The sequence below is a fragment of the Marmota flaviventris genome, chromosome 9, assembly GCF_047511675.1.
Source record: "Marmota flaviventris isolate mMarFla1 chromosome 9, mMarFla1.hap1, whole genome shotgun sequence".
Lineage (NCBI taxonomy): Eukaryota > Metazoa > Chordata > Mammalia > Rodentia > Sciuridae > Marmota > Marmota flaviventris.
This window is the reverse complement of record NC_092506.1, coordinates 9,354,498-9,367,042: the sequence shown is the minus strand read 5'-3', so window position 1 is coordinate 9,367,042 and position 12,545 is coordinate 9,354,498. Positions and strand designations below refer to the sequence as shown.

The 12,545-nt window shown below is 36.9% G+C and overlaps 1 protein-coding gene across 1 annotated transcript in view; it reads right to left on the bottom strand.

Annotated features, from left to right (window-relative positions):
* The window catches only part of LOC114100112 (steroid transmembrane transporter SLC22A24-like), a 40,626-nt gene extending 28,413 nt beyond the window's left edge, over positions 1 to 12,213 (bottom strand). Inside the window, exons 1-5 of the mRNA XM_027944751.2 lie at positions 11,812 to 12,213; positions 10,882 to 10,985; positions 4,340 to 4,494; positions 4,072 to 4,240; positions 2,215 to 2,338 (exon numbers count right to left, since the gene is read on the bottom strand). Coding sequence (XP_027800552.2) covers positions 2,215 to 2,338; positions 4,072 to 4,240; positions 4,340 to 4,494; positions 10,882 to 10,985; positions 11,812 to 12,213 — 954 coding nt within the window. The remainder of the gene's footprint in view (positions 1 to 2,214; positions 2,339 to 4,071; positions 4,241 to 4,339; positions 4,495 to 10,881; positions 10,986 to 11,811) is intronic.
* Between the last annotated feature and the right edge of the window lie 332 nt (positions 12,214 to 12,545).

The window sequence follows — 12,545 nt, the reverse complement described above, 5'->3', positions numbered from 1 at the left end:
GAGCGAAATGCCACTGTAAAAAAATAGCTTAAATTTTTGGAATGGATGTAGAATTGGGCAGTGGGTTGAAATATTCCGATTTCTTGATAATGATAAAAGCAAGGAGAGCAAGGTAAATTGAAGTAAAACTCAATAAAAAGAACTAGGATTTTTCAGCCTTTCCATTTGGCAACTGAAACTACCATTGAGGAATAGCTTTGGAACATTTTCGGGAAAACATGGCTGGAAATAAGTCTTAATTTACAGATAAGGTCCAGCATGTGAAAGAACAATATTTCTTAGTACTTAATTATAACTTTAGTTGACATTTATAAAGCACAATGTATGTTTTGTATACATGAACAAATTGGGTAATTAGCATATACATCACCTCCTGTACAAAGTCTCTCAAGATCTCAGGGGGATCAGATCTCAAACAAACAATAGAACTTCTAAGATAATTAGATGTGTTTTCTTTCAGCCATTTCAGGCACCCAAAGCTGAGAAGGGTTTATATCAAAGATATTTGTTAGATTGTTACAATTTTTTGTAAACCCCAATGAAGTTCATACGAGCTCCACAATGTTTTTGAGAAATATTTGTCACAATAAACATTTCCAACTTGACTGAAGGGAACAGAAATAGTATCAAATGAGAAAGGCTCCCCAAAATGCTACACTGATAAGCTAACTTAAAACATCTTTTAGATGAAAATATGTTTATGCATTTTATGAGAGGGAAGAAATTCGGAAGTTGTAGCCAAGGGACAAGCAGTTGTGAGAGCCAAATTGCTTCAATTTTTCAAGCCTTTAAACCTACTCGCAGAATTTCTAAACTTTGCCTTTCTTGATTTCATAATTTCTATAGACTCTGTATCTCAAATCTCCTTTTTGAATGGGAATGTCTTCAGTAGTTATTCTAAACTTCTATCATCAGTATATGTTGGATATGTTTCAGACATGTGTTTTGTCTCTTGAGTTCCATGGATTTACAAATACAGGTTCTATGATTAGAGAACAACACATAAGTAGTCTTATCCACATTTGGACCTCATTGAAATGTTTTGGTTCTGGGGGTCAGGGTGTAGCTCAGTGTTAGAGTGCTCTTCTATCAAGAGTGAAGTCTTTAGTTCAAATGATGGCAATTAAAAAATATTCTGGACTTCAAGAACATGCTATAAAAATAAGACTTTTGGGGAAATTGAGAATGTGTCAATTTATTTAGTGAGTCAGAAGGATAGAATAATTTTGTAGCCATAGAATCTATCCTTTGTGTTTTCCTTTATTAACAATTTCTAGTCTAGGGAATTTGCTCTCTTTCAGGGTTAATGTGGGGAAGTCTATTAGTTGTCCCTCCACCAAGCAGTTTGTGTGATGCCTGAAGTGCTTTTTAGTTTCCTTTTTATCAGTTAACCCCCAATACCTTTTGGTCCATTAAAGCTGTGTTCTCTCAAAAATTCTTTTCACGTGACTTGTCATATCACTCTTTTTGTAACTGTCTCTTAATTTTTGTCCCAAATTAAAATGTAAGTTCCTTAAAGGCAGAGAATCTGGTTTATTTGCTTATTAATATATATTAACCTGCTGGCACACAGTAGATGCATAAGTATTTTTAAATGTGTTAATGAGAGTAATTTTTGAATAAGCCACATCAGAATCTGGCTCCCATGAGGAGGGAACTTCAGGGAGAAAAAAAGAAAAAAAAGATTTGTCCAAAGATTTTTCACAGAGGTGCAATTTTATTACTCTCTAGTGAGAACAATGTTAAATGTCAAAAGAAGTAGGAAAGGACTTATATATTTTACTGTCATGTTTATATTGTGTAGAAGAGTATGTGATTCATTTGTTGCACAATAAATATTTGTTGAATTGATAAATGAACAGTTAGAATTAAAAAATAATTTTCATGCTATCTTTTTCATGGTCAATTACTCTTTGTCTTACTAGCTTTCTGATTTTCTTTAAAAGGGACCATGATTTATTTAAGTAGTGAGAAATGAATTAGGGTACAATTTGTGTACTTCCATGAATGAATTGCAACATCTATGTCCAAATACATGATATGTTATTTCAAGATCCCCTCTCTACAATGAATCAATGAAGAACCAGGACGAGATGTAAGAGCTCACTCAGCATTCTCATTCAGACCCTTTAGTCACCCCCAGAGACCCAGGAACATAGCCTAGTGTGATTATGAGGTCATGTCATTTCATCCCAGGTCCCCCTTCCAGATCACCTCTATGGTCAGGGTCTCTTCAATATTCTTTTTTCCATTTATGTGTGCAACTCTTCTAAGTTCCTTTACACCCTTTTCTAGCTGATTTCTGACAATCAGCCACCGGAAGGACTCCACCAGCTTCCTGATTAAAGAAGACAAGAAAGATACAGTAAATATTCAACCATTTAATTTCCATAAACCTTGAGATTCATTTGCCTTTCCATTTATACATACTTTATTATTGTGGCAGTGTAATTTCTAACCAAATCTTCCTTTTCCACTGGACTTCTCTTTCACTAAGATGAGGGACACATCTGTCCATCAATGTGTGAAAATAATTATAGAGATCAGTAAACAAGGATCAAAAGGTATAAATCATCCATTTGCATTCCAATTTTTGATATATAATTTTGATATTTAATTCACATATCATAATGTTTTTGTAGGACCCAAGTCAGTGAACATCATACTCAATGGTGAAAGACTAAAAGATTTTTCTCAGAGATCAGAAATAAGGCAAGCATGCCCACTTTCACCACTTATTTTCAACATAGAACTAAAAATTATAGATGGATTAATTAGGCAAGAAAAAGAAATAAAAGGCATCTATATGAAAAAGGAGAAAGTAAAATTATCTGTTTGCAGATGATATGGTCTTCCATGTAAAAAATCCTGAAGATTCCAGAAAAAAAAGATATTTTAGCTAATGAATAGAAAATGCAGCCAAATAGCATAATACAAAGTCAACATAGAAGGTCAGTTGTATTCATATACACTATTAATGAACAATGTGAAAAGATAATTACAATTGTTGGTTGGTCTTTAAATCACAGTGGCAAAAAAACTGAATAAAATAACATTTATCATTGGTAGGACTGCAAATTGGTAAAATCACTTTGGAAAGCAGTTTGGAGATTTCTCAAAAGACTAGGAATGGGACTACCACATGACTCAGCTGTTCCAGACTTAGGAAATTTATGCCAAAACCCCCAAGTCAGTATACTCTAGTGATACATGAATTTCAATGTTTGTAGGAGTGCAATTCACAATAGCCAAGTTATAAAACCATTGTTAGTGTCCATCAACAGATGAACAGATAAAGAAAATATGGTATATACACACATAGAGTTTTATTCAGCCATAAAGAAGAATGAAATTATGTTATTTGCTGGTAAGTAAATGGAACTGAAAAGCATAATGCTAAGTGAAATAAGCCAGACTCAGAAATCCAAAGATTGAATGTTTTCTTTCATAGGTGAAAGGTAAAGAGGGGAAAAAGGGAAAAATAAAAGGAGCTCATGAGAATAGAAGGGAGAACAGTATAGCAGAGTAAGATACGCAAAGATGAGGGTTGCCAAGGAGAGATGCTGGGCATTGAAATCAACCAAAGTGTGCTATGTCCATGTATAAACAAATCACAATGAGCTCCATGTTTATATATGATCATAATGAACCAATTAAAAAAATAAACATGTAGAAGAGATACCATAAGGAAGACAATCAGAGGGAGTGAGAGGGTAGGCAAAAGGGAGGTAAGGGAAAATAAGACATAGGAAATTATATTATGTGCATTTATGAGTATGTCACAATGAACTCCACTATTATGTATTATTATACTGCACTCATAAAAGTATAATAAAATGTTTTATTTTTGTATTACAATTATTTCATGACAATTTTCTGCCTATTATACAAAAATGGTGATGCATAGTGCCAACCACCATTCAAATTGCCATACTATTTCCTCTCTTGCACCTTGGATGGCACAAGGGGTGTTAATAGGGACCAATATTGGAACCAAAAACATACCCAGTGACATAGCTCTTCTGTTATCACCTTGGCCTCTCTTGTAAATAACATGGAGATTGTTCATACCTGGAAGGCAAGAGGAGGACAAGCAAGGGTACAGACACAGCCAGATGTAGTGTGTGCCAGCTTCTAACAGCAAAAGCCAGTCCTCCAAGGAACATCTGCCCAATACTGTAGGAAGACATCATCAGGACTATTCCTACAGACTTCCTTTTGGATGTTGTCCATTCTGACACTGGAATAAAATATGTACATAATTGTCATTCCAGGCAAAGGGTAATTTCACAGTCAATTCAGGCATGGAGAAAATGAAAGTCTCAAATTATTGACTTACTGAGACAAAAAGCATTTATCATAATAGTCATGACACTCAACCCAGCCCAGAAGCGTAATATGCAGTAAATGAGGAAGGTGGGGGCGAAGGCTGCCACAGTGTCAACGATGCCCAGCTGGAGTAAGCACCACAGGTAGACCACCTTCCGCCCAAACCTAAGAAAGATCGGAACAGGTAAGCTTATTTCAGAACAAAAGTAATATGTGGAAAACAAGAAAAGATAAAATAACTTGAGAATTAGGGTAAAATGTTTAACAAGTAGGACATTGTATTGTGGTCTAGCGGAATCATAATACTACTCAACAACAAAATTCACAGATGTAAGCACCCCTGCTAATCTTAGAATGTTGCAAGAATGCACAGCAAAACACATGGTGGAGGACTTGGATGCCATGTGGAGCCATATCAAGAAGAGGAAATAGGGGAGGTCATAAAAAATGTTTGTTTTAAAAACGTTCATTTAGGAAAGTGGATTTGTGTGTCATTCTCAGAGTGTTGAGGAGTGAAATCAAGAGATCCATACTTGGATCTGTGTAATCATTAGGTAAATGCTGAAGGATTTGAAAGGAAGAGTGGGAAGACAATACATCAAAGTTGCAGATAGATGACGTAATCAATACTCTGGGCCATGTCAGTGTTCAAAGGCATCGGGAAGTGTGTTTCAGAAGATGACCTGGCAACTGTTCCCTTTAGCACAGGAACTCATAGGAGGTCCACAGAGGAGAGACAGAGAATAAGAATCAGAAGGACATCACACAAAAAGAACAGGGAGATATTTGTGTCATGGAGCTCCAGGGAAAGGTCTCATTCTGGAGTTAACGTGGACAAAGTTCCATGAGCTGATACAAAGTTTTCAGTAATGTTAATTTTTATGGTTTAGATGTGGCGTATTCCAAAATCTCACATGTGAGACAATGCAAGAAGGTTTGGAAAAGAAATGACCTAATTATTCTAATCAGTGAGTTAATCCATGGTGGGATTAACTGAGTGCTAAATGGAGGCAGGTGGGGTGTGGCTGGAGAAAGTGGTTTATTTGAGTCACAGTTATGATGAATATAATTGCATCTGGTGACAGCAGTCTCTCTCTGCTTCCTGGTTACCATGAGAGATGCTTCCCTCTGCCACACTCTCCCACCATCATATTCTGCCTTGCCTCCACCTTCAAGGAATGGAGCTGTCTTTCTATGGACTAAGGACCTCTGAAACAGTGAGCTCTCAAATAAACTTTTCTTCCTCTACAGTTGTTCTGATTGGATCCTTTACTCACAACAGTGAAAAAGCTGACTAGGACATTAATACCTGGACAAACTTTTACTTTTGAACATTTTCCCTATAACCTTTGTTACTTAGCAATCTAAGTCATTAAAAGTCTTATGAACTATGTTACCTTCTGTTACAAAATGTAGGTTCTTGCCACATACATTGTGTTACTAAACTTGAATAAGAGAATTCAAGATAGAACTGTCTTTTTTCAAGCCATGATTGAGGATGAAACAATCACTGGAAAATTGAGAAATGAAACATAATCAGTAAAAAATTAATAACAACTAAGTTCTTCTGGTAATGGTTACCAGAGCTTGAGTGGAAGGGATGAACAGCTAGAGGACAGGATATTTTAAAAGAGATACTCTGTTGGTGGCTACATGGCTTTATACTTTTGCCAAAACTCCTAAAACCATGTAACACCAAGATTGTGTCCTGTTGTAAACCATGGGCTTTAGTCAATACCATATAAATATTGGTCTATCACATATAATAAACTCATTACACTGATGTAAGATGTTAATAATATGTGAGGTTGTTTGTGGGAGGGGGTATTGGGAACTCTCTGTACTTTGGACACAATATTTCTGTAAACCTAAAACTGATGCAAAATTTTAAAGCTCATTGCCAGGCATGGTGGTGAATCAGGAGGCTGAGGCAGAATCAGAAGTTAAAGGTCACCCTCACCTGAGGAAAACCCTGTTTCAATAGATAGGTGTGGTTTTAGGGATGCTGTGGGAATCAAAGAAACCAACACTGGAAAATAGAATAGGTAAAAGTGTTGGGAGCTTATCATGGGGAGCTCTGGGTTATTTTGAAACAAAAGACTACATACATGAAAATATAAGTAGACCTAAAACAACTTAGTGGTGAATAATAAAAAGTAATAAAGAGATTAGACAAAAAGATACATCTTATATAGATTTGAAATCTATCATACTAAAAAACATCACATATTTCATAACATGTAGAAAGAGAAATAGTAAACACATGGGACATTTCTCTGCCATGACAGATGGGAATGGAGATTAATGGGAATTCATGGACATGAATGGGAATACACAAGGAAAAGAGTCTTTTCCCAAACCAATAAGAACATTGTAGATGAGAAGAATGACATTATCCTTGAGCACAAGGAAGAAGGGTATAGATGGATACTGAATTGTACATAATAAATAAATTTGTGTGCATTTGAAATCTGAAGAAGAAAGACGTCAGTACTGAAAAACTTGCCTGATCACGTGAGGCAACACACCTGTTCAGTTACAGTGATGTAGAATGGTGCACATGGTGAGTTATTGCTTTAGGTAGGTTTAAACTATTTTGCATCACTGTGCTTATTGGTATTTTTTCCTATCCTCACTCCTCTACCTATACAAATATTTGTATGATAGCAAATTTCAAGATATTCACAGCCTTGAACTTTTCTATGGACCAAATGTACGTGTACAACTAGATACCTGAATCTCCATATATATGTCCATTATGGTTTAGATGTGAACAGATGTGAGCTGTTCCCAAAAAAGTTGATGTGTGTGAGACAATCCAAGAAAGTTCCGAGGTGAAATGATTGGCATATGGGAGTATTAACCAATTGGTGCATAAATCCAGTTGAATGGACTAACTATGTGGTAACTATAGTTGAGTAGCATGTGGCTAGAAGAGGAAGGTCACTGGTGGTATGCCTTTGGAGTTTATATTTTGTCTTGGTAAGGAGAATTCTCTCTCTCTCTCTCTCTCTCTCTCTCTCTCCCACTCCCCTTTTGTGCCATGTTCCTGGCTAATACTTTCCTCCACTATATTCTTCAACCATGATACTTCAAGGAATGGAGTCAGCCACCTATGGAGTGAGACCTCTGAAACTGTGAGCCCCAAGATAAACATTTGTCCTCCAAATTTGCTTTTTTGGCTCTTTTAGTCACAGCACCAAAAAAAAAAGCTGAATGAAACAATGCCAAATAGCTCCCACTCAGCAAGTCCAACACAGATTTCTTGATTTTCCCCACCAACATTTCTCCACTTCTTCTCTAGTTCTCTTCCTTCTTCTATAGTGGCATTAATTCTAGTAACTAGTCATTTTTTAAGGCCAGAAGCTTATATCCTCTTTGATTCTTCCATTTCTCTCACTAGTAGTTCTATAATAGTGGAAAATAATCTTAATCTCCAGAAGGTCTTGATGCCTCTACATTCCCCAAATCCAACTTCTTCTTTCCATCTCCAAGATATCTACTTACTTCAGACTCCTATCATCTCTCCTCTGGGCTACTTCAATAGACAGTTGATCCTTGCTACCACTCAGTGGAGAAATAAGACATTTAAAAGGCAAAGTTATAAAATTCCCATTTGTGGGGATAAGTGCATGGAGTACTGCATACATGGCATACATTAAGGGCATCTGAGTGGCAGGCCACTCCCCTCATGCCAGGCATGTGAGTGGCAGACTGCTTACCCTGTAAGCACAGATCTGGGTGTGAGGCCATGGGTGTGAGGCCTGTGCTTGCGCCACGGCCCACTCCTCAATTGGTTGCTGCAAGGACAGTTATCAGAAATTGCATTGGTATCTACCTGTAATCTGCTTAGCTATTGCCCTAGTATAAATATGTGGTAACTGTGCAATAAAATCAGACCTGCTTCCTGCTTGGCCTCCGGAGAACTTGTTTAGGGACTCCACAGCCACACACTCCTCTACCCAGTTTTGTGGACCTCCTTGCTGGACAAGAGAGAGCCCATACACCCATTCAATAAAAGGCTGGGAATTGCAACAAGAATAACATGGGTAGAAGTACCACTAAATAGGGAATCAGGGAAGAGACGTTTCAGAAGGTAAGATTTGATTCTGAGTACCTAGAAGTTGGGCTGACAAGTGCACAGGGAAAAGCATTATAGGCAGAAGGAATAGAAAATGTAAATGCCATGTGGTAGAATCTAGATAGATGTTCTGAAGACTAGCAGAGAATGGAGAAGCGGGTAGACAAGATGAGGAAGGGAGGCTGGGGCCATATGATAGAATGGCAAGACTTGATAAGAAACTCAAAGTTTTATTCTATGTATGACAGAAAATCGCTGGCTATTTCCTGGGTAAGAAAGGCAGAAAATTTTCAAGCTTGAGAACACACAGGTCAACATAATGTGTGGATAAAATGTGTGTTATTAATGCAAGTCAAATGTTAGCTTCAAATGTGAGCTACACATACTCTAAAGTGTTCTAAGAAACTGGGTGGTTATTTGTCAGAAATGCAGAGGTCCCTTCATTTGATAGGGGGGTTGAACTCCATGACTTCTGGTACTAGAAGCAGGGGGAGGTGAGTGGGTGTAGAAGGAAGTCAAAAAATTGGCACCAAAGCACAAATGGATGGCAGTAATAAATTCTAATGTTCTAGAGCAAAAGTGGGCAACTATAATTCACAATAACCCATAGTATATTTTATGAGTCACTAGAAGAGAGGAGCTTGAAAGCTCCAAACCAAAATAATGATAAGGAGAAGGAAATTTTCATTATCTGGATTTTATTGTTATATAAGGTATACATAAAATGAAATATCACATAGTACTTCATAGTACAATTATTATGTGTTTATAAACATTTTTTTAAATGTTTAAGGTGATGGAAATATTAACCATATTGTTGTGATAATTACACACTGTTTGTATGTATTTAATGTATATAAATACACCAAATTAATGTACTCCATATATTTGTGAATTAAAATAATTAATAAAGTAAATTTATTTACTGCCTTCCATCATTTACTACTTTAGATTGGAAAGGGCCATCTTACAAATCTCTGTCATCAGTATTGAAGTTAATCCTTTTACAACTTTTCTCCTGGCTGCTACTATTGCCTTCTATCAAATTATACTTCTAATTCAATAGTCACATCCCTACCATTGTTACATCCCTTATTAAGCATTTCATTGAGGTTTACATTACACGTAAAAGTGTAGACATCAAATGTGTACAAGTTTAATTATTTTCACAAAACCATTCTATTTAACCAATCCTAAATCAATATAACATCAGTCTCATGAAGTTGTTCTTGGACATTCTCCTGGACACCATTCTCACCAAAGATATCTAAGATCATGAACTTTAACACCATATATTATTCTGTATGCTTTGGTCTTCATGGAACTTGAAATCATGTATTATATAGTCCTGGGTTATGTAATATTGCCCCTGTTATTACATGTGGCATTAGTTTCTTTTTTCTTGTGGCTCAATAGAAATTTATATAAATATAATACATTTTATTCTACTGTTTATGGTTAGTAACCTGAATCTATGCTCAAAGTTCCCACTGGAGGAAAATTAAAAAGCACAGTGGAGTTTAGAAGGTTTTGAGCCTTTACTTATTCATATATTTCTTTTAAATGTTTTGTTAATTCATTCTCCAATACAAATTGGTAGTACAGAGACCTGAAAACCAGGGGGAAATGAACTCTCTGATCTAGAAAGCCATAGAGGCACCAATTATCTGTTGTATGTTCACAATTTTGAACTGAGAATACTAGGTGGCTCTAAGAATCAGCACTACCATCAGTGTTCTTGTGGGAGACATGTGTGAATGACAGCCATGTTTGACTGCCTTCTGTAGCTCTGCCAGGGTGCTAGAAGCCACAAACTTCTCACCTCTTAAGTTTCATCCTCCTAACTTCTTAATAATTAACTTTTATGGCTACAAATGTTACCTATTAAAGTCATTTCACAAGGACCAGCATCCCGGTTACAGATCCAGTGACTTACCATTCCCATCAGGGCCACAGTGCTACTCAATCCTCAGATTTAGATTTTATAATGATGATTACCTCTGTATGTGTGCCTACACTGCATGTGTGAAATGATGACCAGTATTAAAGTATCTATGCTCATTTATCTTACAGGGTCTAGGTGGTTCAGAATATTGCCAAGACTAGGAACATACTTTTAAACATGCAAGTGCCTTCTCCCTGAACTCTGCTTTCTTTCCCTTTGTTGAACTGTTACTCATACACCTCACATTCTGGATTTACTCTGCAAATTGCTCCCTGAAACTAATATGATTAACATACCCTTTTCTGTCCTCCTTAATGCAGAAAAAAATTAATTTTTCACAACAAGTTTTAACTTCCAGTGTATGTATTAAGCGCTAATACTTAATTTGCTAGAGTCAGAAAGTGAGTCCAGTACACAGTTCAGTGCAAAGCACAGAGAGCTCATCAGATTTCTTAAATAAAGAAATAAGCATTTATTGAATACTTAATTTTACCAAGAGTCTAAAAGAAAGAGAAGTGTCACTCACCTGTCTGAAAGAAGGCTATATATCAGACTTCCCAACAGTGACCCAGTCATAAACAGAGTTTGAACCACTGATTTTAATGACAGGGATTCACAAACCAGGTCCCACTGGAGGAAAATAAAAAAGCACAGTGGAGTTTTAGAAGGTTTTGAGCCTTTAAAATCTTTGCAGTCAGTGAAAACAGAGTGCAAACTCCCGCATATGATCTCTGCTTTGTGGATCCTGCCCCGATCTCCAGCTTCACCTACAGTCACTCTCCCCTGGTCGCCCTTTCTCCACTTATTTTAGCCCTTCAAGTGCACTTGCCTCTCTCTTGCCTCATAACCATCCAATATTCTGCACCTTTTTTCTGCATGACTTTATTCATTTTTACCTTCAGGTCACCAAATCTCTTTATTCCATTAACTTATACACATTCTTTAGCTACTACAATTAAAATATATAAAAGCACAATTCCCCAAAATTTTTAAAACCCTAACATTTTTCCTCATCATGTAAGTGACTTAGAGTCCTGACTTTGACTTTTCTTAGCAGTCCATACTTCAAATATTACAATATCTCTCATCCTTGGCCACACATTGAATCACTAAAAGAACATCAAAAATGCTAGTTTTGGGATCCTATGCCCAGAGATTCTGATTTATTTGCTCTCAGGGTCAGTTTTTCAGCACTGAGAACAACTGACTTAGTATAACATTTGAATACTTTTAAAATTATAGATCTTTTTCACTAGATTAAATGATAATTATAGGTATATGTTTTGTTTGTTCAATTCATTCACTCCAATACTATACATTCTCCACAGCATCGAAGTGTAAGTAGATAAGCAATTGCTACCTGCAGAAGGACTAAATGTATAAAGCAAGCTTTTTCTTGGTATTACCTCCAAACTCTTTGATCATACAAACAGTATATTTAGATGAGGCACCTTACCTCAGTTATGATGGTGGAGGTGAAGTAGCTTCTGTCATACACCCAACCATCCACACAGGGTTCTATGTCTGGCTCAGTTGTGTTGACGACAGTTTCATTCAGGTGAAGAAGATGCCACTGGGGATGGATGAAGCGACGACACTTCATTGGTTTCAGGTTCGAGTCCAGGGGAATGGAGATCCTCAGGAGGGCATCTTGGCTGAGGATCCCGTTGTCATTACCAGAGACAGTGTCATTGTCCAGAATCTGGACCCAGCAGCGATGATCAGGAATTGCTGCAGTGAAGTTCTCCAGTACAATATGTGGGTATGTTAGGAGGTTGGTGATACAAAAGAGAACTAACTGAAAGATTTGGAATCTCCCCAGGCCTCCAGCTTGATCCAGGAGCTCATCAAAGGACATTGAGGCTGAACAGGGGATCACCTGAAGGAATCACTTTATGGAGGTAAATTCAGAAGGAGAAAATGCTTCCTTTCACCAAGACCTGTAATGTGTTGATCCTCATTCAACTTTCTCCTAGATGGGCTGTGACTCACTGCTGCAGAATAATGGGTTTAGGCAGGCAGATAGTTTCAATAAAGCTACAGAAATATTTGGCAAAGAGACTTCTACTTGCTGACAACTGAACGCGGCTTAAAAGATTACTCTGTGAATGATTCTGATCTTTGAGCTTTCTGAGAAGTCAACCGTGGACTTTCAGTGGGTATAATCTCCACATGACCCTAAATATACCT